This window comes from Leptosomus discolor, chromosome 1 (assembly GCF_034619465.1).
Source record: "Leptosomus discolor isolate bLepDis1 chromosome 1, bLepDis1.hap2, whole genome shotgun sequence".
Lineage (NCBI taxonomy): Eukaryota > Metazoa > Chordata > Aves > Leptosomiformes > Leptosomidae > Leptosomus > Leptosomus discolor.
The window spans coordinates 65853550-65881461 of record NC_141391.1 but is presented as its reverse complement, the minus strand read 5'-3'; the positions used below and the strand labels follow the sequence as shown (position 1 = coordinate 65881461).

The following is a 27912-nucleotide window of genomic DNA, read 5'->3' as shown; positions in this document are numbered from 1 at the left end:
ATGAAGAAGCCGGACGGGAAGGTGGTGCTGCTGGGGGACATGAACGTGGGCAAGACCTCCCTGCTGCACCGCTACATGGAGAGGCGCTTCCAGGAGACGGTCAGCACCGTCGGCGGCGCTTTCTACCTCAAGCAGTGGGGGCCGTACAACATCTCCATCTGGGACACGGCAGGTGGGACCCCCGGCGCGGTGCAGGGCGGCCCGGAGGAGCGGGGTGATTTCCATCCCTCCGGGCTCCCGGTGTTTCCCGGCGGAAAGGGCCTCCCAGAAACTTGCGGGGTGTTTGCCGGTGGGGCTGCCCCTCTCTCCTCCGGGTCCGCGGAGCGCGGCGCTTGCCCCTCCGCCGTCTCGGGCGGGGACGGCCCGCCGATACCCGCCGTGGTGGGGTCCCTGCGCGTCTGTCTGTCTTTTCCCTAATTTTGGCTCAGCCCTCATGCAAGAGCTGGGTCGGGTGACCTCGCTCGGGACAGCTTCGCCTTGCCGAGAACCCGAGGAGATGGAGAGGTGAGCCCCGCCGGGGCGGGGCAAATCTTCCCTGGGCTCCTGGTTATTTCGGCTCTACTGTAAGTTCAATCGCCTGAAACAAATGGTTTGGCAGGAGGACAAAGTCCGAAAAGACACACATTTTTGACGGGCCAAAAGGGGCCTCCCAATGGCTAATCTCTACTATTTTGGGGCCCACTTTGCAAAATGCAGATATACAGAGAAGTGGTCCGTTTTGCTTTCTTTTGCCCAAGTAGATGGGTACTCACTGCAAATTCAGGCAGGAGTTAGAGGGGTTACAACTTTTGTTCATCGCTTCTCACTGCCTGCTTTTAAATGCCCTATTGATAGCAGCTGGTGTGAGACTCAGACTTTCAGATGCTCACAGCTCGCAAGCCCTTCAGACGTGGCTCGCTTTCATCTCAGCTATAAGAGCCTGCACATAAGGATTTAATGCGCAGAGAGCGCGGGCTGCAGGCAGTTCCTGTCTGGGATAGCACCAAGGGGTTGTCTGGCCCGCTATGTTGTGGCAGGCAGCATCACCAGGATGCAGGGGGGAGTGTGGGTTGTGGTTTGGAGTCTTGGGGTGGAGGAGGTGGGAGGGCATGGACTGCAGAAGTGGTTTGTGGTCTTGGTCATATGAATATCTTGCTCTTGGTTAGGTCAGGAAGCTCTGCTCCCTCATGTAGAGGGCCAGACTACCCTGAAAAATGAGGGTCTATGAATGCTCTTGCCTGTTAAGTTGCTCGTGGGAGAAAGATCTTGTTTGATATTCTTCTTGTTTTCACGTTTAGCTGAATTTTGTTAAAATTTGATAGTGGCAATATGAAGAATGGAGGTTTTATTTTCTTGTGAAACTTGGGGAGCTGCAGCATCGTGCAATATTCCAGTTTCCTCTGGGTGACGTTTGAGAGGGAAGTTCATTTGCTGTGTCATTTCTGTCACAATCTAGTCCAAAATGGCTTTTCCTGCGTCAGGAATTAGGAAGGAGGAAGAGGGGATGAAACTCTTGAAAGTTATGCAGAAACACTTTTTGGAGGAGGGGAGGAGATGTTTAAGAGCTTTTGCTTCTTGTATTTCTTAATCTGTTACTATGATGAAAGTTCTCTACTAGTAGCTGTGTTTTAAGAACACTTTCTACATCCTTTTTGGTGTCTTTTAAAAAATTTTACTTCAGTTTTAGAATTGACGTGTTTTACTGTGGGGAGTCTCTTGCAGGCAACTGCTGCTTGTTTCTAGTAAGCCAGACCCATGTAGGTGATTAGCAGTGGGCTTCATTTCAACAGAAGAATTATCTTGGTGAGATTGTTCTTTGGTAATTTCCCTTATGCCCTTCTGCTTTTTTTTTTTTTTAGTCATATACTATAAAGTAAGTCCCTCACAGGCTTTGTCTTCTGGTTTTAGAGCCCTTTTTTTCAGTCGTTTATTCTTATTTTATTCAGTGTTAGCTGAGGATTCAGGTTCCAGCTTTATGTGGGATTTGGAAGGCTCCAGAGGTGGTTCTCCAGGTGCCAGGTGAAGCACCCAGGGGATACCCGTCTCGGGGCAACGCAAGTGTTCAGGGTTCATTGCCTTCCTAGCAGAAGGAAGGTTGGAGTTCCCCCTGCACCCTGGAGCCAGGCCACTGCTGATGCCACTGCCGGCGTAGCACCGCAGTAGAACCTCCCGCTGCTTCCTGAGCCTAGGTGGGACTCCTGTAGCTGGATTGCTGAAGCTCTGTTCACAGAGTGCCAATTGAAAAGTGGTGGTGGTGTGCTGTACTGAGGGCAGCAGAACATACCTTCCTCATTCTTTGCTATTGATGGAATTAGCATCGAGCCCAGTGTCCCCTCTTTTGCACTTCAGAGGCAGATGCGGACTCTGGCGCTGTCTCCCTGTTGGCTTGTGCTCCTGCAGAACGATGGAAGTTGCCAAGGCTGTGTTGGGGCCTGTGGGCTCTGGTTTATTAACAGCTCTCATTAATCTTCAAGGAAATAGCAGTTCCCAGGGCACGTATATGCTTTCTCCTGTCCTGGTGAAGAAGGAAGGGATTCAAAAGCCTGTGTGTTTTGGGTTTTAACTACTTTTCTTTTCTGTGGACCTCATGCTTTTGCTGGCCATGACATATCTGCAGTCTTTGGTCTGTGGCTCATATTCCTCTATGGTATCACTGTCTTATGTCTACCAGGTGGCTACCAAGTAAGCTTGGAATTTTTGTAGTAAGGAGGAGTTTAAAATTTAGCTCTTTTGTCTGTTTATTAACTTTACATTGGTTACTACTGAATTCTCGTGAAGCAGTTACAGGGTCATCAAATACAGATACATCGTTTTCTCTAACTCTGTGTGCATGGATATATAGGGAAATCCAGAAAGAAAAGATCATCCAGGAAATTAAAAATTCTTTAGTACAGCAACATGATAAAAGTACAGTTCAATGTTTGCACCCACCCTACCTATCTAAATACTGAGTGCCAGCTCAAGATGCCTGCCTTAATACCCCAGTAGTATTTTACACAATGTACAATGTAGAAATGTGGAAGATTTGCCCTATAAAATGAGGGGATGCTTGGTAGTAACTACTGCACCAGTTCAGTACTCCAGTGAAATACACAATTATACAAGGTTAACTGGAATGCATGTTGGGTTTTTTTTTTTAAAAAATCTTAGTTCATGTTATATTTAGTATGTGAATGTATGTTTATTTTTGTTGCTTATCAGCATTATTTTAGGGAATGTTATCTCCATAGAAGTCCCCTATATTTTACTTTCCGTTCAGCTTGGATGGTTATTTGTTATTCTGGTATGGCTTAGGCAGTTGGCTGTAACAATGTAAACCTCAATACGCTGAAGTTTTGTTCCTGTAATATGGAGTTTTGTTTTATAAGATTAGAGTTCGGTGATTGATGAGTGTATTTGCAGCAGCAGTGGTGGATCAAAAGTTAAGTATGTGTGGGTATTAGTACTGCATCAGTTTAGTTGCTGATCTCCTGAAGTATTTAAAATATGTGTCGTTTTTACTCATCACTGATCTTGCATTACTTCGTGCTCTGTTATTCAGAAAAATCTCACATTTTTTCCAGGAAGAATTAAATTTGCTTGCCAAAGTGCTTAAAATGTACATTTCTGTTTTATTATCACTCAGTAAATCACAGAAGTGCACACCTGACCTGTTCTGCCAAGGTAGGTCTGAAGTGCAAATCAGTTATTCTAGGGAGGGCTCTTCTCCTGGCTGTACATTCACACCCCTCCTTATCTTGGAAAAATCAGCTGCTTAGTCTAGTCTAAATCTTTCATGTTCTTATCCGCAAGTCTTATAAAATGGGTGTGCAGAAGTTGTCAGACTTGATTATTTTCTTATGTAAATGCTCACAGCACATAATTCAATGTTCCTAGTTTTCCAATCAGATCATTGAGAGAAGTTATTTGGAAATTGCATTCAAACCAAAGAAACAAATAAGCCACAGATGTAAGAATACTTGGGAGAAGTATCATATGCTTGCCATGTTTTTATGCTCTTTTTTTTCCTAGCCATCTGCTTTTGACTGTTTCTCCGTTGTCAGATGGTCTGGTGTCTAACCCAGTGTGGCTGTTGTTGTACTGTTGGTGCAGAGAATTATTTATTTACTCCTTATATTCTGATGCTACAAATTATATTTGCTTGTTTTCTGTTTGGGTCAGTTAATGCAAAGAAATTAAAGAAAAAAAAATTCATAAACTACAAAAAAAAGAGAGAACTTTCAGCATGTTATAAGTCAGCTGGATAGGGGCCTAGTCTCTAAAGTGTTTCAGTGTATACTTTGAGACCTTCATAGTAGTATGTTTGAAGTAGTGTTTTTCTGAACCACGGAAGGTAAGCAACAGCATCAGCCAGAAGACCTTTCTCACGTGAAAGGAATTGGAGACTCAGGATGTCAAAGCTCTATATATGCATATGTGCGTGTACATACATCTGTCTTCTAGGCAGCGCTGACAGCAACTGTGGAGTAATCCAAAACTTCCTGCTGGGTGTTGATGGCATGCAGCTCTGAGCTAGCTTGTAGCCTTTTATCTTGGGCGGTACAAACACATCCTGAAGTTCTGAGGACCTGCTCCACCTTTAAACCAGGAATACTAATGTGTGGTGGCTGCAGGAAACAATGCTGTGGGACTCTTTTGGGTGTTCAGGCCTATTTTCTGATGCCTTGGTGTTTCAAAAGGAAAAACTTGTTTGTATGTTAGATTTCAGTCTCTGAGTTGACATTTGTTCATCTGACAGGTGAATGCTGCCCCCAGCAGCAAGGTTTCTTAATTATTAGTGGTCATGTCCCCTGTGTTGCTGGCTTAGTATTAGAGCAGCCAACTGGTCAGTTAATTACAAGTATTTCATAAAGTTCACTTCATGATCCTGTAATTGTATTTTAAGAAAAAGGCTGTGTTTTGAACTTACCAACAGATAGTCATGCAGCAGTATAATGGGGAAACATAAAGGTTAACTGGGAAAGAGCTTCCCTTCTTTTCCTTCCTCTCATCTTGAGTATGCGAGGATGGATTTGACTATTTTCTTCTGTGAATATTCAGCTATCAGTTCATACCCTCCTATCAGTTATCAGCTATCAGTTTACACCCTCCACCCCTTTATTTTGCACCTGCAGGTGGTTTTTTTTTTTTTTTTTTTTTTTTTTGACTTTTCACTTGTTGGAGCTAGTATGGACAAAGGAAATAAACATAGCCTGGAAAAGTCTTTTCTGTGGCTTGGGTCAACTGCAGTGTATCTGTGTAATGAATGCTTACATCTCTTGTGACTGGCTTGCAGATGTCTGATGGATCAGTGCTGGTGAGCATGTGTGAATTGCTCACAGTTTCTGATTCCCAGTGTTTCATTGCCAGCAGTGCAGCAGAGCCTGCATTTGGCTTTCTCAGGCTGGGTGTGAGTATTTAGCTGGTAAGCAAGGGAGGAACCTAACACTTCTTAGTTAGACTTCGAGTTTTGTGTTGTGGTGTGTGTTTTTTGTGGTTGGTTTTTTTTTTTTTTTCTTTTTTTCCCCTGAATTTATCTGTGGTGATGGATGATGATCTGTGGACACTTCCTTCTGCACGTATTTTTCTCCTGGAGAGGAGGATGAGTCAGAGAAGTTCTGAGGGGAAACCTGGGATGGGGTGTGACACAGGTCCTTGGAGTACGAGATCAGCCCAGGTAGGTTGGTCTCCCTGCTGCCCTGGAGGCAAACATTCCCCTGTGTAGTGAACAACATACAAATGGGCTGTAGGTGGGGAGGAAGCATGGTCCTCCATCATACTGAAACTGAACAAAGAAAGAGTAGGGTTAAGTGGTGTATTTTCCTCACAAGTGAAGACTAATAGTAGGTACTCTGTACTCTGATGGCTTTTACTTTTGGAAGTAGAGGATTACAACAGGGGAAAAGAAGCTACAGATGAGATGGCTAGGTGGGTTAGTCAAAGTGAGAGAGGACTCTGCACGTGGGAAAGTCTTCCTGAACCCAATGAAACGGTGACAGAGCAGCAGTTGGTATTGGGTGTTGCTGAATGTGTGATGAGGTATCTTTAATTGAGGAGGTTGCTTGTTGGAAGGGTTTAGGGGATATCACCTCAAAAGATGTCTTGGGCATCATGGATCACTTGGTGAGGAAGGCTGCTGCGTGTGTACCTTGCTCAAGAGGTGGGAACTTAACAAGATAAAAGATGGAAATTACTAAGAATAAAATGCCTTGAGTTTGTTGCCAGCGAGTCATGGCTCAGGGGCCAGTTGCCACTAAGGGTCTTTGCTTTTTGCCTTGAGGAAAATTATCCTGTAGAATATGATGTTGGCCTCTGTGTATTAGTTGTTCATAATTATTGCATGTAAAACAATGACAGCTGAGGACCAGTGCCTCATACACAAATAGTGCAGCTTCCCTGGGATTACTGTATATGGTTATAGTCCCCACATCTTGAAAAGGAAATTGTAACAGCAGAGGTTCAAAGGGACAGTATGGCTAGCTGCTGAGAAAAATCTCCTGTGTACGTGGGGAAAACTCCTGAAGAGAATTCACTGTCAGCAAGCTCTGTATCTAAAGTCTCTGAAGCAGGTTTAGAGGCAGGAATGAAGACTTAGCTTTAGACCATCCCTGGAAGCATGGTTTTGTTATGAAACGGTGTACCAGATTACTTTTTTTCTGCAATGAATGTTACCTGAAAAAAAGCAGAATAATTTGGGATGTGATTAAAAATATGAAGAAATAATGAATTGATTAGAGAAAGTCCTGTAGGAAGTTGTTTTCTGTGTCCCACAGCTTAAAAATATGACACACAAGTCAAGTCTAAGGTAGCAAATTCACTGCTGCTGAAAGAAAGTGAAGTAAAAATATGGAAATACCTCGTCAGAGGGAAATGTGGAAAAAAACCCACATCAAAAAGAAATGAGAGACAAAAGTAACGCTTTGTTTATTCAGCTATGGCTAACTTTATTGAAGAGGACTTTTGTTTCTAATGTGCAATTTTAATACCAGCTCTTGGGGAGGCAAGCGAATGGGGAAGGTTAGCCGCTTTGTTGTGAGTGCTTCATGCAGGCCAAGATAAATGTCATGTATGAACCTCGGCAATTCATAACTTCTGTATTCCAGCCCTCACGTTAAATCCCCGCTTTGCGTGTGGTATTTAAGAGTAGTGTGCAAAGTGACTGTGCTGTTCTAGCCTGAGTGTGAAACTACTCGACAGTTCAGTGAGGCACTCTCCGAATAGTATCGGTGACCTGAGGTCTGTGCCTGGCTAAAGCTGTCCAGTGTCATGCCATGGCATTGTGGCTTGATGAACATTAGCAACTTTGGAATCCTTTAGCTTCTGTGACGAGAGGTTGTCTTTGCATTCCAATTTTAGCCTGGAGTGAGGCTTGAGTTTTAGAGTCTTATTGTAAAAGGGGGACAATATTGACCATTTTCAAGTGCATCTGAGTGGACAGTGGAAGGGAGAACAAGAATGTGTTTGTCTAGTCTCTGGTGCATGGCCTGTGTTCTTGTTTTTCTGTGAAGATTTTGCTTCTCAGCTCTGGCTGATAAAAATGAGTTTGTCCAAGTCTTTGAATTGGTTGATTAAGTATTATCTTAAACCCATGTTTTAAAGATATATGTTGGAGCGATACTGAGAATCTTCATAATGAAGAGCTTGTGCTTTTGGCGTTGCATCCTTTCTTCCCTGCTTACTGAAGAAAGAGGTGTATTCAGCTTGACAGCTGAAAGGTTAATTGAAGTGTTGACTGTCTGCTTTGTGACAATACTGAAAATGTATGAGGGAGGCAGGCAGGCATGAACAAGAGAAATGGTTAGTTCTACTGTGTAAATGCAATGGCAAAGCTGCTGACAAAAACTGTAGACATATGGAAATTCATTTTCCTGGTGGATTGGGAGCAGGTGGGAAAAACTGTAGAAAATTTCAGAAGGGTGTTCAAGAACCAGGTTATTCACTTCAGTAAAAACTGGTCTCCTAGTGGGGTATGTGCAAAGGCATAAATAGGTGTTCTGTGCAAGAAAGCAAGTCATTAATGCCCTGTTGCACTCTTCAGTTTGACTTTAGTATTTGTGAAATGCATACCTGAGCTGTCTAAGAAATGACCATTCTTTCAAGAGTTTGAGCATGAGGGGGAAGACACTGGGAAAGAATGGGATAATTTTTTCTTCAGTAGTTCTCTCTCTAGCTGAGTAAATAGTGTTGCACAGAACAGCAAAAACCTTCGTTAGCTGTAACATAGAGATGAACGTGTACAAAGTAACTGATGTTGACTCAATTCTGGTTATTTCTGGGGTACCAGGCACATTCTGTAATGAAAAACAAATAGCTACTTATAATTAGTCTTGTATGTTAGGGTGCCTGAACTTAGGTAGTCTGGGTTGTGATGTCTTTTTCTATTGACTACGGAATCAACTTCTGCTCTTTCCTTTGGAAGGAAGGTGTCAGTGGGTGCTTAAAATACAAGTACAGGGCAGGTAACTAGCTGTTAGCTGTATGGTTTTACAATTACTTCTTTGAGTGCTCATGTATGGCGAGTACTTTTCTTGTTTCATCTCACACCTACATACACGCTATGGTGCACAAATGTCCAAGCCAGGGAGACTCCTAGCTGGCTTCACAGTGCCTTGGCTGAGCTGCTCCTAATACTTAGGCTAGTTTAAGCATCTTTACTTCACACTGCAGTCACATCTTGTATCATAGATGAGTTGTTTCCATCGCTATAAGTACTATCTTGTGCAGAAGCCCCTAGCCGCGTGAGCTTCCGAGCAATTTCTCCTGTGGCAGTTTCACTGCCTGAACTGAAGGTACACTTAGTAATTCCTCTTCTGAGTCACATTGTACTATTGCAAAATATCCAAACAAGTAGCCTTTGTTTGGGTCTCTGTCGAGAAAGACGCTGAGGCTGTGGTGGATACATTTGGAGCCATTAAAAATTGTGGAACAGAAAGATTCATTTTCTTTCCCAAATCTGAATAATTTGCTTGCTTTCAGATGACCACTGGGTGGAACATCCTGGGACGTGATCAAAAGGCATCAAACTTGTGATAAATTCCTTTTCCTGTGCCTGTCATGTTAGCTGTAACTTCATGTGCAGTACCTGAAGCTATGCCTAGGAAATGAGATTTAAACGTGGTGATTAAACTTAGTTTATGGAAGTGGTACTGCTAAGAGCAGAGGTGGTCGAAGGAAATGAGGTTTTTTTAATTTCCTCTTAATTTAAATGAATTCTTAATATAAGGTTTGCCATCCTTCACCACAGGAGATCCAGGATAACATCCTTTAGGACAACCTACTCAATAAGCATACAAGATTTCCTAATCCTACTAATCTACCTGGGCGTGGGAAAAAGAGCAAATCTAGAAGATAACTTCTTAATGTTTTTTTTTTAAAGGGAGGTAGATCGTCAGATGTGTTTGTTAATCTTCTGGTATATCTGTTTATCTCTTAGGAAGCAGACTAGAATTGAAGTTGGCTTTGCATGGGCCACCAAGGAGCCATTAATGTAAGAGCTCTGCTGACAGTCTAAAGACGTGTGTGAGCTTGAATTTATTAGTGTTTTAAAGATAAAGCAAAAATAGGAAAATGTGTGTGAGCTTTTGCCTTTTCACCAATTCCATTGGAGCAAAAATACCTTTCAGTCTGGTTTGTAGCATTGTAGAAACTTCACGTACAGGACTCCAGGAGGAGACACATTTAAGACTTCAGTACTCAAACAGGATAATGTCTTATTGTGAATTAAAGCTTCCGTGTTTTCAGGTTGTTTCTGTTCTGCCTTTTCAGAAATTCTTTTTTTGGTTTTGCTTTTTTCTGTCGTGCACATAACTCATCATTATATCCTCAGCTACAGAGAATGCCTCCTTTTTCCTTTTTTTTTTTCTTTTTTCTTCTTTTTTTTCCTGGTGTACAAGTTAATGAATTGAAGATTGGAATAATTTTGTTCAATAATGATTAAGCATCTGGTGTAGATACCTCTCCCTGTTCCCTTAGCCTCTCCTGTTGATGCACTGAAATGTTTTCTTTAATCTGTTACGTGATTTAATATTCCTAACCACTGTTTTGGACTTCAGGAAATTCCTACAAAATGCAGAGAAAAGGTATCCAGCCTTCTAACTGCTCTTAGTTTAAAAATAATGGTCTTTAGTACAGCTGAAATAGCAGGATATTTTTGTTTTACATTCTGCAACTGGTGACTACATAGGAATTTTTAGTCATGTATAGTATTTGACCATAGATATTTAAATACTTGAGATTTTATTTTTAATTATATCATTATCTGTAAAATGAAGGATGGATGGCTTAGACCTTCAGACAAATGTTCGTCCTGTAAGAATACATTAAGCAGAAACCCCAAAGAAACAGTTCGGGAGGTGGGGCAAGAGAAATTGATGTGTAGTACACTTCATGAAGAATGTGAAGCAAAAGTTAGGTAGATTGAAATAGACTTTAAAACAAATGTCTAAATACTGGTCGTTGGCTGGGTAATAGTTTCTTTCATAGTCGGCCAACTTTGATTTCTTCTTGAGCTCACGTTCTCAGACCACTCAACAACAGCAGTATAAAAACATACACGTGTGATGATGTGCCCTGATTGCAATGACCTTTGGTTGAGCTCCTGCTCTGTGCTTCCCTTTCCCCAAGGGGTTTGGGCTGACCAACTTTCCATTCTGGTTGTGCAGGTTACTTCAGTGATGGGACTGAAGCTTCACGCTGTTTAATGCCTGATGTTGTGAAAGCCCTCAGAAGTTCAGTTTCTGTTCTTCATAGTGGGGTCTGTGATCTGGATGTACAAATCTGTTGTTGCTCTCAATTGTTGAAGTTAAAAATAAGGCTCTCAGTTATGTTTTAGAGGATTTCTTTGTTTATTACTTATTTGTTTCTATTCTTCAACTGTCATTTGCTCTCAAAAAAAGAGGAAAGATTTTGGTTCACTTGGAAAAGGGAGAAATGACCAAAATCTGTTAACAGTTTATGGTTAAAAAACGAATGAAAGAAAAAGCCCTATGTAGTGGAGTTGTCATCTTCCAAGTCTTGTGGTTACTGCAAGTGAGACTTGGGTGTTTTAAAACAAAACAAAAAAGCCCCATTGGTATAATGAGTGATTTATTTTTTTTTTCCTACCTACACCCCCCCCCCCCCCCCGCCCCCGATACAGACTGTTATTTAAAAAGTAAGTAACTTTGTGAAACTTGAAAGTGTCTCAAACTGCTCAGCTTCTCCAACCCCCACCAGTATGATGACTTCTTATTTTTGTGAGGAGGAACAAACACTTCTAAAGACTGTCTTTAGGACATGAGCTTTCCCTCCCACAGTAGGTAGCTATATGTATCACATTTGTATTGTTTCCCTTATCTCCTTTCCCGTTCTAGCATTATGTGCCCTTTCCACATTGTCCTGCTCAGCTTCTTTTTTTTAATTCAAGCCTTGGAAGCCCGGTGGAAGTGGAATAGTTGGTGTCTATCCTCTTTTTGAGCAGCAGAGCACTTTGTGAACTAGAGATGCTGCCTCATTGCCTTAATTATGAAAGAAAAGGATGTAATGCATGCAAATCTGTAGGCAGTTCCCTTTTGGTAAGTAGCTTCCCCTCATGGCCTGAGGGTTGAATGGGTAGACACTGGACAGTGGTAACATTGCTCTTTGCAGCTTATTCTGTGGTACTCCCTTTGTGCCCAGTTGGAGAATGTTGAGACACGACAGATTTAAAAAAAAATATTTTTTTTACCATGCTTGTTTTGTGGCTTTAATTTCTTTAATCCTCAAATTAATGCCTCTAAACAGTGAATGCTAAATGTACTCTTACGGTGTAGGCAAAGAAGCCAGAAGTGGAATTAAAAGGGAGAAGTGATGCCGGAAATATAAAAGCCATGCGTTCATCTAAGCCAGTGCAAGTTCTGAAAACACAAGCCATGCGTCCTGTGGTAGAATTATCAGAATGAGGTGAACAAGTACGTTCCCGTAAAACCCAGGTGGCAGCTGTGTGTCTGGCACAATCTCCCAGTACTTGGTACTTGCTGAAGGTGGCCCACTGGGTCACCAGAACTTCCTCCTGCTTTTGACAAGTAGCAGCTATCCAGAAGCACCCAGTGAGGAAGACTTCAGCTGAATAGAAACTGGTGGTGGTTGGTAAAGAGTAGAAAGAGTTGTAATTTTCTTGAGGAAAAATGATGTGTGACTGAATTACATGTGTTCTTAGTTGAGAACCTGCTCATAAATTCACTGACATTAAAACAATAATAAAAATACCTATTGAGTGAGCCTAGGTTTGTGTCCCATGTTACTAATGTGAGTTTCTCTTTACAAAAAAAAAAAAAAAAAATTTTTCATTCTCTTTGCAAGATCCATGGCCTTTACTTCTACCCATTTAGCAAGGTTTAAATATTTTTCGAATTGCTAGTGAAGGCTGGTTTAAAAGTCAAACTTGGTATTACAAAACAGGGGCTAGCATATAGTTACCTGCTACAGCTGAGTTTCATGTCACCAGAAGATAGTTTAACCTTAAATAAGAGGCATTTATCAAGTATCTGCTGGGGCAGACCATCTGTGGGTGTCCGCTATTGAACCATAGCTTCCTAAGGCATTTCAGACAACTCTGTGTTATTCATTATGTGTGCAAGAATCATTTCTCATTCTTGAAGCGTGTGACACAGAAAGTCACTTCTGACAAGACAACCTGCCAGCTCTCGGATTCTTTCTTGAGGAACTTGGTCTCTGTTTTTCAGAACAAGAATGTTGTGATTTGTAGACACTTTTTTGTTTTTTGTTTTTTTTTTTCCTTTTAGTGGTGAACAGTGATGACTATCAGCATTCAGCTTCTGTCTTGTGCTAACTTCTGATTTGTGAAGTTTGGTCATTTGGAAGTATTTCTAGTCCTTCTCTTCCTGTCATCTACTCCCAATCAACCTGGAGAGGTACTAGTAGGATAAAAGATTTAGAGAAATAGTGCTTGAGGTACTGTCTACACATGGGCTTAGTAATTAGTTTTATCTCCTAAAGGAACCATGGCCAATATATGACTTGGGTCCCCCTCTCTATATTGTAGGGCCCCAGTGCCTGTACTGAACAAAGCTGTACTGCTGCTGTGGGAGAAGAGGTGGTCTCTGGCTGTGGGGAAAGGTGGGAAGGTGTGTTCCCAGGGGTACGTGGCCACGTTGTCCCCAAAGTCTTCCAGGCTGATTACCAAAGGCTAAGAAGCTGTTGCTTTTGGTGCCCTGGTGCTGTGGTAAAAGCACAGTGGAGATCCCTGAAGATGTCTGAAGGCTGAGCTTTTTGCAGTGTCTTAAAACCCTCTGGCCAGTATCCTGGGATGTCCCTGAAGTGGAGGGAGCATTGTGTGCTGGGCTCTGTCAGCTCGTTGCCACTGCTAATGCTTCCTAAGTATCGACAGCAGGGTGGAAAGAAGTGTCATTGAAGTGGGGCTGATGGAAGATAGGTACAGCCATCGCTAACGTTCTTGTAAGTGAAGCTCTCCTGTGGGTCTGTGAAAGAGGCAGCTAACTTACTGTGTTATTGTATGACTCCTCTTGGGTGGGTGTGCACAAAAAAGTTTATAGCTGCATGTTGGTGGTCTGTTTTCTTATAATTGGGAAGAAGGAATTTGAAGACTTGATAGCAAGAAGGCAGAAATACATATGATGTCTTTGGGATTAAAGTGGTAATTTGGAAAAAAGAATAAAGTTTCTAATAGATTAGACCATTTAATTTAATTTATGGTTGGATACAGAACTTAGTCCAAAGAGGATCTGCAATCAGTAACAATGAACTATTTTTCTTCTCTAAAATGTCATTGTCCTCAATTAAGATGTTTATTAAGTTCATGGTATTTCCTTGCTCAAAAAATGATACCGTATATTGTAGAGATTGACTTGTTATGTATATAGTTACCCTTCTGCAAAAAATCCTATGGGGAATTTTTATTTTAAAAGTTGTAGAGAATATCTAAGGCAAGAGTGAAGTATCTAATGAGGAAGCTGAAAAACCTAAATAAACTTAAAACAGGAATAAAAATGAAGAAAACCAGGAAGCATTTCTCATCTGTGAAGGAGTGGGCAGACACTGGCTTGCTAACTCTTCACTGAGACCTCACAGGAATGCCTGGGGAGTGGTAGCATTTCTGAGTGCTTATCGTGATACTTTTAGGAGGGCAATCTCCATTAACCCTACCCATCTCTGGATTTATTTTAAAATCACACACCTGTATCAATGTTTGCTTGGGTGAAGTGGAAGCCAAGTTAACTTGCCAGTTCTGTATTGAGCAATATAAAACCAGTATGTGTGGAGTGACCTCCCGGCCCTTCAGTGCCAGTGGAACTGTGCTAAAATAGACCGGGCCATGCATTCCTGCCTGAGCTAAGGACCTGCTTCTCGCTTTGAAGAGAAAACTTTGGGAGGGGCTGTGGGCTTTGAAGATCTACTTTCTGAGTGACTCTGAAGATAAGGACTTGGTAACAGCCTCTGCTGAGCAATTGTGTAGAGAAGTGGGCTCATCTGCAGTGCCTGTTGCCCTGTGGAAAGGAATTGTAAATTTAAGGAAAAAATACCGGTTTTCAGGTACTGGAAAGAAAAAACAGCTGCTTTTAGAACTCATCCTGTGGAAAATTAATTACTTTTCTGTAGGAGGGCCTTTTCTTTGAGGAGATGGATTTGTGTTCCAGCAGGCATTACAACTGAAAGGCTTCTTGCACAACTCGGAAGTGAGCACCTCACACAGGCGAGGTGGTTTTACAGCCATCCTGTAACTGGCCTCTTTGTTACCCGCTGCTGAGCAATATTTGAGCGTCAAGCTTTGCTGCTGCGGTTAAGTGTTCAGTGCTATTGCTTCCCACAGAAGTCTTCCAAAGTAAATCTGAAGAATTATTTTTTTTTTCCCCTCATGGTTTGCTTCCAGTCATACCTTTCCTTAAGAACGTCATGTGCTAAATGATCACTTCTTTTTAAGTAGCAGTTTAAACTTGTCTTTTAAACACAAAGCTGCAGAAGAATATTACATTGAAGCTTACTTTTTACTTACTCAGATTTAAATTTCTAAATTCATCCTTGCACTCCTGCTCTCATTTTAGTACAGGCATATGGGAGCTTCATAAATTTAACTCTCAAGCACACTGCCAAGTTTTCTTTACAGTAGAGATGGTGTTGATGCTAGATTTCAGCTGGAGTTCTGGTGGAGCATTTGCTCATAGACAGGATGATAATGTCCCATAAATCTGGCGTGCCCTCATTTCTACTACCAGACTTCAGTGTTTAGATAAAACATATTTCTACACAACTGTGAGGTTTCAGAGGGAAATAGATAAATGCTGGTGGTGTTTTTTCAGTTTGTGTTGCAGGTGCACTCATGATAATGCTTGCTGGACTGATGGGGTAAGGTCAACTCTCTTCATCATTTACAAGGCACTGCCCTTCCAGCCAGCTGAAAATGTGAACTGCTTGAAGCTTCTGGGGTTATTTCCTTATCTTAAAAATAAACACAGTACATCAAGAAAATAAAATGGGTGGTTTGAAAAAAAGTAAGTCTTATGTAGCTAAATGAAAAAGTTATTCAGGAATGTGGAGGTGTTGATGGGATCATTAGCTAGAAATAGGTTTGGGTTTTTGGATTTTTTTTTTTTTTTTTTCCGCAGGTCTAGCCAAAGTTTTTGCTGGCAAAAACATGCTAGGTAGTGTGGTTAGGAGCCTTTTTCTATGTAATGCCTTGTGTTACAAAGCATAATATGAATAAATTTAAAACTTTGGGTAGAAAGCATATTGGTGGAGTAAAATTGGTGTTTCTCTGGGGAATTTGATTTTGAAATTAAAATTCATGTGAGTTTAGAAGCTCAGTCTTTATTTCATTATTAGAATGGTAAGTTCTGATCTATTCTTGCCAGCAAGAAAAATAATTTTCTATTTAAGCAACAGAACAGATTCCAGCTACTCTTTTGTCCCAGAAAAGCTGAAACTAGTTCATGGGCTAAATCTTGTAGATAAAAGGGGTCTTCTCTGATAGTATTTCTTCTCTGTTATGTAGGAGTTGTGCAGCTCCTTTGGTGAAGACATTGCTGGTTATAGATGCCATAAATATGCATTTAGTCCAAAGACACTCAGTTTATGAGTCTCTACAAAAAGATGATTGCAGCTAGAAATGTGCCAACTAAGCAAATGTGTAAGGCTGCAAATGAATCATGGAATCATAGAGTGGTTTGGGTTAGAAGGGACCTTAAAGATCATCCAGTTCCAACCCCCCTGCCATGGACAGGGACACCTTCCACCAGACCAGGTTGCTCAAAGCCCCATCCAGCCTGGCCTTGAACACTGCCAGGGAGGGGGCAGCCACAGCTGCTCTGGGCAACCTGTGCCAGTGTCTCACCACCCTCACGGTGAAGAACTTCTTCCTAATACCTAATCTGTATCTACTCTTTTTCAGTTTAAAACTGTTACCCGTCATCCTGTCACCACACTCCCTGATCAGTAGTCCCTCCCCACCTTTCCTGCAGGCCCCCTTTAAGCACTGGAAGGCCGCTATAAGGTCTCCCCGGAGCCTTCTTTTCTCCAGGCTGAACAGCCCCAACTCTCTCAGCCTGTCCTCATAGGGGAGGTGCTCCAGCCCCCTGATGATCTTCACGGCCCTCCTCTGGACCTGCTTGAGCAGCTCCATGTATTACTTGTGCTGGGGGCCCCAGAGCTGGAGGTGGGGTCTCAGAGCAGAGTAGAGGGGCAGAATCGCCTCCCTCGACCTACTGGCCACACTTCTCTTGATGCAGCCCAGGATGCGATTGGTTTTCTGGGCTGCGAGCGCATGTTGCTGGGTCATATTCAGTTTTTCGTCCACCAGCACCCCCGAGTCCTTCTCTGCAGGGCTGCTCGCGATCCACTCATCGCCCAGCCTTTATCTCTGCTTGGGATTGCCCTGAACCAGGTGCAGGACCTTGCATTTGACCCTGTTGAACTTCTTGAGGTTTGCACAGGCCCACCTCTCCATCCTGTCCAGGTCCCTCTGGATGGCCTCCCTTCCCTCCAGCGTGTCAACCGCCCCGTACAGCTTGGTGTCACCAGCAAACTTACTGAGGGGTGCACTCAATCCCTCTGTCCGTGTTGCCAACGAAGATGTTGGACAGTGCTGATCCCAATACTGACGTCTGAGGAACGCCACTCAAGGAGTGAAGAGAGACTAATGGTATGGAGTGCTGGTAACAGGTTAAGCTAGATTCATTTGGGCAACGATACGTATTTTACAAGGTCCATTGAGTTGGTAGTAGATGACAAACTGATCTCTTGGTACCTTGTGGTGTCCCAGAGGCTATGAGCGGTTCTGAAAAGTACACCAAGTGTAGGGAGGAGTGAAAGTAGTGAAGAATTTAAGTAGCCTCGTAGCTTCAGTAAGCCTCTCTTAAGGACTTGTTTATGGAAAAATATGGAAAGATTAAAGACCTACAGGTATGGTTAATGGTTTAGAGGAATCTGCCAGAGGCAGAGAGCCTGAATATGAGAAAGTGTTGATTTCTCTGACCTAACAAGAAGGCGGTTAAGTCATACAGGAATACCTTTTAGGGAAGAGTGTGGAGTTTTTCTGGGCTTTGGGGAATGTGGTGTGTTTTAGTTTTTGGTTTTGTGTGTTGTTTTCTTTTTTTTTTTTTTTTCCAGTTTTTTGAAGAGGATACTTCATGAAGGTCAAAGTCTATTAAAAGTCAGAGTCTGAAAGCTGAAATACAGCAATCTAATTTGTGGGATATTAACTTGTCTTTCTTTGACTTCTTTATATAATACAAATTCCTCCTCAGTCACAAGATGAGGGTTGAGTGAAATTCTATTACCTTTATTATGCAGGAGATCAGACTCGAATGAGGATTACACTTGATCTCTGGCCTTGCTCTGTGAAATTTCTTTTTCTTTTATTTTTTTTCTCTTCTCTCTCATATTAACTTCATCCTTTCCTTTACTTGAGTGTGTCTGACGTGTCTGTCTTTGGGAACCAGTAATGGAGGTCTTCACTGCCAGTTACAGCATGAAAATTAACAAACTAATCTTCAGGGCTGGATTAAAAAAGTTTCTGGGAATATTTAAACTAGTTCATGACTGAATAATACAGGCTTTGACAAGGCGACTGAGGGAATGTTTATTGCAGTTGAGATGTGGGTGAGAGGGTTTCATCTGCAGTAATCAGCTTTTTTGGATACCTCTGGGATTCACCCTGCTCCGCAGGTTGTAACAACGGATTGATTGGCACTGGTGTAAACTGCTAGCTGTCTGCTTTTAGGTGCTAGGCAGCTTTTAGCTGCCTTTAAAAAGCAAACATTTACTTAAAAATATGTTTCTCTGTAAATGATCACACCATTAACTGTCAAAAAAACACAGCAAATTTTTACCCGTTTTTCAGTTGTGGGTTCTTTAAAGGTGTGCTGTGAGTTAAGGCTGTATGTCTTTTAAGTCATTTCTTTAGCACATCAGAAAAATGTTGTGACTAGACATTTATTTTGGAGCTTCTATCAGCGCATGCCTAGAAAGATAACCTTGTTGGAGTATACGAAGTAAAGCTAACTGCATAGCAAAAATTCCCATTATTTTGTGTTTCGCCGCTTTTATTAAACAGCTTTTTGTGTGTGCCCTTTTGCTGAAGAAAAACGTATCGCATCAAGCTGTCTTCTTCAGATAAAGCTCAGATGATCCTGGAGATCATTAACCGTGTCTTTATGCGTTTGGCATGTGATGCGCAGTACACCACGCTGACATTATTCTTGCATAACTTCTCAGCGTGCTATTTGTCCTAACAATAAAAGGCCCATTTAAGTGAGCTTCTTTGGAAGAATTGTTTTATGTGACTTGTGCCAAAGTATCGCTTGTGGAATGTTAATTGAATTGGTGTTTTAATAGCGATTAAAGAGTCGGTTGAAACTGCTTGACCTATTGGTATAGTTCAAGTTTGACGAGGGAAAGTTGTTCTCGGAAAGGATGGGGGCATGAAGGCCGTTGTTCTCCCGGTTGGTCACGGCTGTCTTGAATGGGTTGTGCTATAATTGCTCTGGGTGTGTATAGCAAAAAAGCAAAAAAAGGAAACACAGCCAAAATAGAATTATGAGCACTTTTTACTGATGAAAACCGTAAAAGGAGAAGCAAATTACTAATAGTTGCTGCTGTCATTTACTTTAGCTGGCTGTTAAGGTGACTTTCCTTTTGAAAAGGCTATAAACTAGGAATAAGCTTGAATCTATAAAGAAATATAGAGAATATTACCTGCCTTCCCTTGAAAGCGTTAATGACTTTGCTGTTAGCAAAGTGGCTAGAATTTAAGGGCAAAATCTTCTAACTGTTTCATATTTGTTGGTTCTTGCTGAAACATGTCCTACAAACCTTATTGGTGTATCAGTTATTTTTAGTTTAGTTTTTATATTTAAAGGGGAGGGGAAAGAAGTAGGCTTAAAGAAATCTGGATACAGCTGTTTTTCATAAATGTATTACTCTTCTTGGGTATAGAGTGTAGTGGAATTTCCATTTCCAGTAAGTAAACACCTCCTTTTTCTTTATTTCAGATGCCTTCTAGTGATTCTTTTTGTTTCTAAAGATTCTGAATTGATTTGTTTCCCAGCCATACTGGTGGTGATTACAACTCAAAAAAATTTAATTCATATGCTGCCTTTTAGCTCAAGCAAAACGAGCAAAACCTCATACAAGATGCAGGGTATGTGGGTTTTTTTCCCCTGTAGTTTGTCTTTATGCTCTTTAAAACCTTACTTTTTCCATCTTTGTCCTGTTTTCCATATCTGTTTCTATGTCTTTGTGTGTGTGTGTGTGAAATGTGATAGAGAGTAGAAATACATGATTTGTGTTTTTAGTGCCCTTAACTAAAGGAGAAGAGCGAGTTGCTTTTCTTAAGGCACAGTGGTAGTTGCTGGTGTGGACTAGCTTTCCAGGGGGTAGTTTCTTCCCTTGGCAGAATGTTAATAGCTAATTTAGATGCCCAAAAGGATCTCAGTTTTGTTAGGAAAAGGAATGGAAATAAAGGATAAGTTTTATTTTTTTCCCTTGCATATTACATGGGAGACAGAATCCCCAGTAACAGGCCTTGAGGCTTGGTAGTGCATCTCATCCAGTTCTTCCTGAATACTGTTGTAGCTTCTCCTCTTATTCCATGGAGAATATTTAAAATTTGTTAAATATTCCTGCATAAGTTTGCAGGGGACAAGTGGTTATCCTCCAAAGATAGGATTTATGCTTTTTTTTTTTTTTTAAAAAAAAAAGTGTTTAAGAATTAATCCATTCAAATGGCCCTTCAGTTATTCATTGCTCTGTATTTTTCCTTATTTTTGATTCCTGTAAAAAATTTAGGTTCCCTAATATGACAGTTTACGTATATTTTGGGATATGTTTTATCCCAGACATTGCTGGATCACTGATGGTAGTTTAGTAGACTTCTGAAAACAATTTCTCTTTAATATTTTTATTTACACAGAAGGGTGCAGCTTAATCTCTCAGGATAAAAGCCATACTGTTGTACCATAGCTCATAAATTTGGGATTATAGTGCCAAGACACTTCCTGTTTCATCAAAACCTTTCCCCACCTCCAGTTAGTTAACTAGTTGGTTTTTCTCAAGTAACTTACCAGGCTGTTCAGACAAAATCAGATCTATTAAATTGAATATTTTAATAATTGGTAGAATTCTATGCTATTCTATAATCTTCCAGTAGATTGTATAAGATTTCTGTATGTGGATTCAGCAGGGACTAGATTATAGTGATATAATGTAATGCCACTTCCAGATCAGGAAAATAATGTTGCATTCCTCCTGTATAACGGTGCACTGAACTCTTGAGATCTGCCTTTTAGTCAAATGTCATGGAGGGAAACGTGTTGGAAAGTATCTTTCACTTCACTGTTTACGGTTTGTAAGGCTTTCTCGTCTATGGCAGACAGTTCAAATACATTATTGGTTCCTTTGAATTTAGGACTTGCCTTCATTTGAAGTTGTGTTAATTGCTTCAATTTTTGGAATAACCCTGATTTTCCAAGACCAGATCTAAGGGAGTTTAAGTAATTCATAGGTAATGATTACGCAGTCAATAAGTCCTAGCCTTTCTAGCCATGGATTTTTGTGTCCAAGTGAAATATTTGTTAGCAGGGCTGTGATATTTCTAGTATTGCTAATTAAAGCTGTCTGAAGGACCGGGCTCAGTTTGCTTGTGATTTCTCACCTTGCCTAAGTGAGAAGTGAATGATTGCTCCTGTTCACGCAGCTTTCTTGCTTACACTGAACTGCAGTTTTGCAGAAGGAGCTTTGCAAGCCCAACTGATTCATGTTTGTAGGGTGGGGACGTTTGTATGGTCTTTGGAATTTCAGACTCCTTCAGAGCTCAAAGTACTTGTCCTTTAAGTAAAAAAAAATACAAAGATTTCAGGGAAGAGGTGGTCCCTTTGCCTTTTTAAATCTTTTGTTGTGAGATATACTTGACTAAGCTGTTGAGAGTGAGTTGCATTTTAAAAATGGGGTAAGCTCGTCCCAATCATATATTACATTGAGTCTGCTTTCTTGACTGACTCTTTTTGATGTTTTTTCTTTGGAGAGCTGTATTTAAGAGTTTTCCTTTGTTCGCTGTTCCCTTAACCCATGTGGCTGTTATTTTCTTCTTCCACATGTAGCTCTTTCTACTTCAAAACATGAAAACCCTTTAGGTGTTAAGATCACTACTTTCCTATGTTTATATTATGTTCTGCTTTGGCCAAGACATCCACATCTAATTTTAATAACTTAAATAGGCGCTCCTGAAATGGGGCACAGTTCATGCCTTGAATATTAATTCATATCTAAGTAATGAGTATAAACAAAATAAATATCTTGATTTTTAGTAGAGCTAGAGGTCTGTTGCATTCTGAAACCTCAATACACAGGAGTATACTCTACCATGTAGCATTGTGAATGTATAATACTAGGTGAAGGTGGAGCTTAGATGAATTTTCTAGTTGCTCAACTGCAATTGTTTTGGGGGTTGGGGTTTTTTGGGGGTTGGTGGTGGTTGGTTTTTTGTGGCTTTTTTTTTTCTTCCCCTCCCACAGGCTTTTATTCTATGGGGAATTTTGTCTTGGAAGAAAACCAAATGCTGGCATTTTTCTAATGGATTGGGAAATCATGTATTCAGACAGTTCCTGGAAATGTAAAAAATTGAGCTCTTTGGTGCTTTCTGACTCATTTGTTTCCACTTTTTCCTATTTACGTCCCCCATGTTAATCCTTTGAGATGGAGACCTTTATTTTTATGCCCAAGTCACCACAGGCATAGTCAAGTTCTTAATAAAGCTCCTTACTTCAAGGGAAATGTGATAAAGCCACCTAGAATAAATATCAGTCTTGAACAAGGTAATGAAGAACTCTGACTTCATCGGTGTCAAAACTTTACAGCCTGACTCACATGTGGGCAGGGGAATTTTCCTGAAACCTTCAGGGACCTTTATTGTTTGTTCTTTGATAGTCAGTATGTATCTCGGCATACGTGCACAAACAGAAGTCTCAGTTCCTAGCAAAACTGTTTCCCCTGATGTCCTTTAAAGGGTCACAGCTTTGCTGCTTTGTCTGCAAACAGAAGGAAATGTTGTTCCTTAAAAAGGAGCTTCTTTGTCTGCTTTTGTGATCACGCGGCTGTTCCCACTGAGGTAACTCAAGAGCATCAGGGTCATCCTTTGAACCGTCATCCACTGCAGCTGAATCCTCAGTTTTCATTTCTCTCTAATATTGATTTCTGGGCTGTTATGCGTGTTGTACTTTCTCTTTTCTTTCCTGTTTTGGCTATTTCCTTAGGGCACAGTTCCTGTTCCTCTTCATGTACGCTCAAGTTCAGACTTTTTCTTATAAAGCAGAAAGAGAATTTGAAAGGCAAAACCTAACTGATACTTTGTGTTTGTGTTAATTCCTCTCTAATATTCAGATTACTGTCCTGCTTAAATGAGTGAAATTATTATTAAGTTAAATAGTGAAAGTCCTTGGAAGATATGTGGTTTATGGACTATAAAGTTTCTGGAAAATTTTGCACCCTTGTTTGTTTGTAGTGCAATGTTAGTGTGCTTCTATTGCTCACCTTCGTGTGCTTTTCCATGCTACGTATTTGCTTTAGGAACTCAGAATTTAGGACCCTGCACAGGCTCTGATATCAGAGTAACAACAGTACTTTTTAAAGTACTTTCTGGAAGACCTCTTTAGCTCTTTAGTATTTGTGGTGTTTTATTCCCTCAAGATTTAAAGTAACAGCCTCTTTTGCATTCTTGGACGTGCTCAACACTGAGAGATTTAAAACTTGTTCTTCCAGTGGAGGATTTCTTGAAAGAGTGTGTGTGTGTGGGAAGTTATGCTGCTTAAGAAGTTGTGGTGAGAGCCTTTAAAGAGGTAGTAGGTAAGGAACATTCAAATCTGGCTGGAGGAAATGTTTTGCTTTCATAAACATCAACAGCAGCTTTACAGGCTACTTTGGGTACTACCCTCAGGGACGGCAGGCAGGAGGAGAGCTCCAAGAAGGAGACTGAAGCAGCGGCCAGCACTGCTGCTGTCTGGATCCCACAGCTGGGAAGGGAAGGGGGTGCTCGGTCAGGCTGCGGGCCCATCCGGAGAAAGCGTTCATGTGGGCTGCTGCCTTCCAGCTGGGAGGTCGGGGTGCTGTAGGAGGCTGGCTAGACCAAAGCCTAGGCCTTAAGTTCAAGTCTCAGCATACTTTAAACCTTGCCTTGCTTATTTATCAGGCTGGCCTCTTGCAAGGTCTACTTTTCCCTTTTTTCTCCCTTGGGTTTCTTATGAACATTGTGGTACCGAGGTCAATTTGGCTCAAAATTCTTAAATTTGTTTATGACAGACATCATAGGACTATGAAAGTCTTTGTTGGCTGCACTGTTCCCAGGTGTGTCTCGAACAGGGTTTCACATACTTTCTGGAAGAGCCTCTGAAAAGCTAATGGTGTTGCAGGTAGCAACATGGCCGTAGGGTTGTCCAGCTGCTTTAAATAAGGCAAAATATAAAGATGAAATGAAAAATAGAAATTAATTTTGGTCACTTGGTGTTAAGAAATTTCCCTGATGTTGTGCCTTTGTAGTTGATTCGGTTTTTCTTGCAATTTCTTTGATTACAAATTATTTGATAGTTCTGGCATTCTTCCCTGTTACCTTTATTTTTTGAAAGGGTGAAATTGTTTAATTCTTGGATTTGGGGTTTACAGTTTAAATTAGCTAATTGTGTAAAAAGGTACGTGGTTGGAGTGGAACCAGATGGGTCCAGAGAAAGAAATAACTGGCCATAAGGAGGGGGTGGCTGTTCTCACGCAGTAAGATTTTCACCGTAATGTCTGATACTATTTTGCCTGGCACCTTGGGGCCAGATAAGATATTAGTTTAAATACTTTGTGTAGTTTGGGTTTTTTTTTCCACGTCTAGGGTTGTTCCAGCCCTTAAGTGCCAGAAGCGGTCTGTAAGAGGGAACTACGCTGCAAAAATAAATTATGCATTTTTCCTGCATGTAGATTGGGCTGTGTGGGTGAGCGAGAGAGACTATCTGTAATTCCTCTGACATAATTAATCCCTTATGCAGGGAAAATTCTTCTTACTGTTTTTTTCCCCTTTTCAACAACGTACTAGTTGTAGAAGTAGCCAGTTTGTAGTTAGAGTGTAAAAGTGTCATGGTTTATATTATGCCATGCAAGATTAGTTTAGCATACATATTCCGTGAAACAAGTAATAGTATTGTTCTAGTACTCAGTTGCTGTAGCAAGTGATTCTGGGGGCTGGATTTTATGGCTTAGGCATCTGAAGTGGGAGAACGGGGGAGGATATATGTTCCATTGTGGTTTCCAGACCACAGTATAATCAGGGTTTGGATGAAAACAAAGTAGGTCACGGCACAAACTTTTGCTGAAAAACTGGAGGCTTTTAATGACTTGGTTGCAGTGCAACTGAAAGCACAAGTTTGGACGTGAGACTGGAGGAAAAAGTGTAAAAGCACTGACCTCCTCCCTCCCCTATATCCTAACCTGCCTTGCCCTTACCCAACATACCTAAACAAAGGCCTATCCTTCCCCCCCCCCCCCCCCCTTCTTTTTTCCTACCTACCAGATCACTGGTTAAAGAATTCCTTTTGCTGGGGGAATTCAAATTGGAGGTTATACAAAATTGCACAGAAGCAGTTCTCCCTAAACTTCGGCTAATGCTTTTCGGAACTCCATTCATTGGGCTTTTGACCTCTGCAATGTCTTATAGCACTTGTTGCCAATTTTTTGCTGTGCAGGAAAGTATTTAAACCGCACGCATGATTTTTTTGATATGAAATCCTCACTTTCTGTGTTATGAGAAAAGAGTGAATAGTTGTTCTTGGGTTACTTTCTTAGCATTAGGCCTGAATTTATAAACATCTGTTTATACCCTTTTTTCAATTGTTCACCAGCCTGAGAAATCCCACAGTTTTTTCTCATGCAAAAGTTCTGCATGCTTCTGAGCATCCTCACCAGCTTCCTTTTATACCTCTTTATAGTGTTCTCTGCACCTCTTCAAGTCTATTTCTCTGGCAGTTACCAGAATTTCACTCAGTGTAAAAGGCGTGGTGAGCTTTGGATTTCATGTTCTAGCTTGAAGTTTTCCAGTTTTGTTTCACTGGTAACAACAAACACTTTGTCTCTCTTCTGGCCACCAGAAGTTTGTCAAAGGACTTACTACAGTCACTCAGAGATGTGTTTTAAATTCTATTCCTGATTGGAGATAGGCTCTAAATTACTTTCACAGCATGCACGTTCATGTGGAGATGTGTTTTCCCGATATACGCTGATCTGTATTTTTCAGCATGAATTTCTTCTGCCTTTCTGATTCCACAGTCATTTACAAGGATTTCATGATGCTGTAACTTGCAGTGGTCAGTAGCTTTGTGCAGAGAATGAATGTAACCAGATCGCTTCCAGATTTTCTATAAATGGAGGGTCTGTGCAAAGAGACTGCATGAAAAGAGTTGAAATATTACGGTGATTCTTAAATGTTCAGAACAGCATAGTTGGCTCTTTTTTAATCTTTTTTTTTTTTTTCCTTTTGTTTATTCACACTTCTGTTCTGTAGTGACCTAAGTCTGACTCTGATGGCTGCTTGAAATCTAGTGGGTTTTGTCTTTTTCTCAGTCGAGTTTTGGGGAATAAAGTGAATGTGCTACAGCAGTGTATTTGGGGAAGGTTGCAGGAAAGGGAGACGCTGTTTGTCTGTCTTCTGCCTCATTTCCCTTACTCCCTTTGCAACTGCTGAAGAACATTGTTTGCTTCGCAGAATTTAAAGAAGAGGCAATTTTGTCTTCCAAGAAATGAATTTGAAGGAGACCATCAAGGCTTAGCTGGAAGAGCTGGCAGATACTTGCTGAATGATGAGAAGGAAGAAATGTTTTGTTATTAACTGTTGGTTATTGAGTGATGATCAGGGCAACTTACACGATAAATTATTCTTAAAATGTAGTTAGGGTTCTCTATATTATGTGTTTAATACTCTAAAAAAAATGTAAGTACTTATAGTGGGAGAGATGCGTATCAATACAGGCTGTATGTGGCAGCATTAAAGACAACAAGGCTTTTCCTGCAAACCCAGTGTACCTGAGAACCGTCAACAAGTAGTGTAGGACTAAGTTGCTTACGAAATCCTTCAAAACCTAGGAAGTGGTGGATTACTGACTTTGATCCAGATTTCTGAACTGGACATACTTGAAAGTGTGCACTGAATTTATAGGAGTAATAAAATCTAGCAGAATTTGGAGCGATGGAACTTATTTTTTGTTTCTAAACGGTTAAATAGGTGGAATGGGCCATCTGTGGAGGCAAGCGGGGTAGTTGTTAATGTGACATAAATTAGTATGCAATTTAATAAAAACCCAAACTTTTTTTTCTTTCTGCAACTGTGAATGCGGTGTCCCACACGCTTGCTCACTCATCTTCATAGATTCCCTGCTCTGAAATTGAGCAAGCAGTGAGCTGAGCTGTTCTGTGGAACTGTTACACTCTTCGAGAAACGCAGAAGGAAAAAGCTGAAAATGCTGCAAATAACGCGTTGGGGTTTTTTTTTTGCCTTCACTGTTCCATCCAAACTTGTGAAGTTGGCTTAAAATTCCTGAAACTCTTTTGCTCAGTTAATAACGTAGCTTCCAGCACACTAACTTGTTGTTGTGTTTCAACCTTTGCCAGGACGGGAGCAGTTTCATGGCCTCGGGTCTATGTACTGCAGAGGAGCAGCTGCTGTGATCCTCACGTATGATGTGAACAGCCTCCAAAGCCTGACTGAGCTGGAAGAAAGATTCTTGGCGCTGACGGACAGTGCGAGCGCTGACTGCATTTTCGCTATTGTTGGAAATAAAGTTGACCTCACCGATGACTGTGCTTTACCGCCGGATGAAAATAGACCCGAGAAGTCTGTTGCCAGCTGCAGCTCGAAGGTGCGAAAACAAGTCCGTGCAGAGGATGCGATTGCGCTCTATAAAAAGATACTGAAATACAAAATGCTAGACGAGAAGGATGTTCCGGCCGCGGAGAAAATGTGCTTTGAGACCAGTGCTAAAACGGGATACAAGGTGGACTACCTCTTTGAAACCGTGTTTGAGATGGTCGTCCCGATAATTGCACGGCAGAAAGCGGAGGGGCCACCGCAAACTGTAGACATTACGGACTACAAGCCAGCAAAAAGGACAAAATCTGGTTGTTGTGCCTGAACCGTTTACATGACATGAGAAAAGGGGAGGGATTGTTCTCTCCAGCAAACTGAGGAGTAACAAGTGCTTGCAGTTCACCAGAAAGGAGAAGTCAAAGAATAAATAGACTAAAATGGTGTATGTGGAAAAACCCAAATCTTCTGACCGTTAAAGGTTTCTGGGAAGCTCTGCGTATGAAAATGGGAAATCTGAATGAAATTATGGAGGAAGACTTGCCAGCTTCCATGGCCTCTGAAGACAAATGGTGTGTTAGTCTAATTGGTGGCGACAATCATTTGAACAGTTTTGAAGGAGTCTGACTTTTTTTAATGAC

General features: G+C 41.3%; 1 protein-coding gene across 1 annotated transcript; it reads left to right on the top strand.

The window, feature by feature from the left end:
- RAB20 (RAB20, member RAS oncogene family) lies at window positions 1-27906 on the top strand. The gene is made up of 2 exons (XM_086482087.1): window positions 1-172; window positions 27079-27906. The coding sequence occupies exons 1-2, from the start codon at window positions 1-3 to the stop codon at window positions 27597-27599; spliced, it is 693 nt and encodes a 230-aa protein (XP_086338213.1). The 3' UTR covers window positions 27600-27906.
- Window positions 27907-27912: the final 6 nt, after the last annotated feature.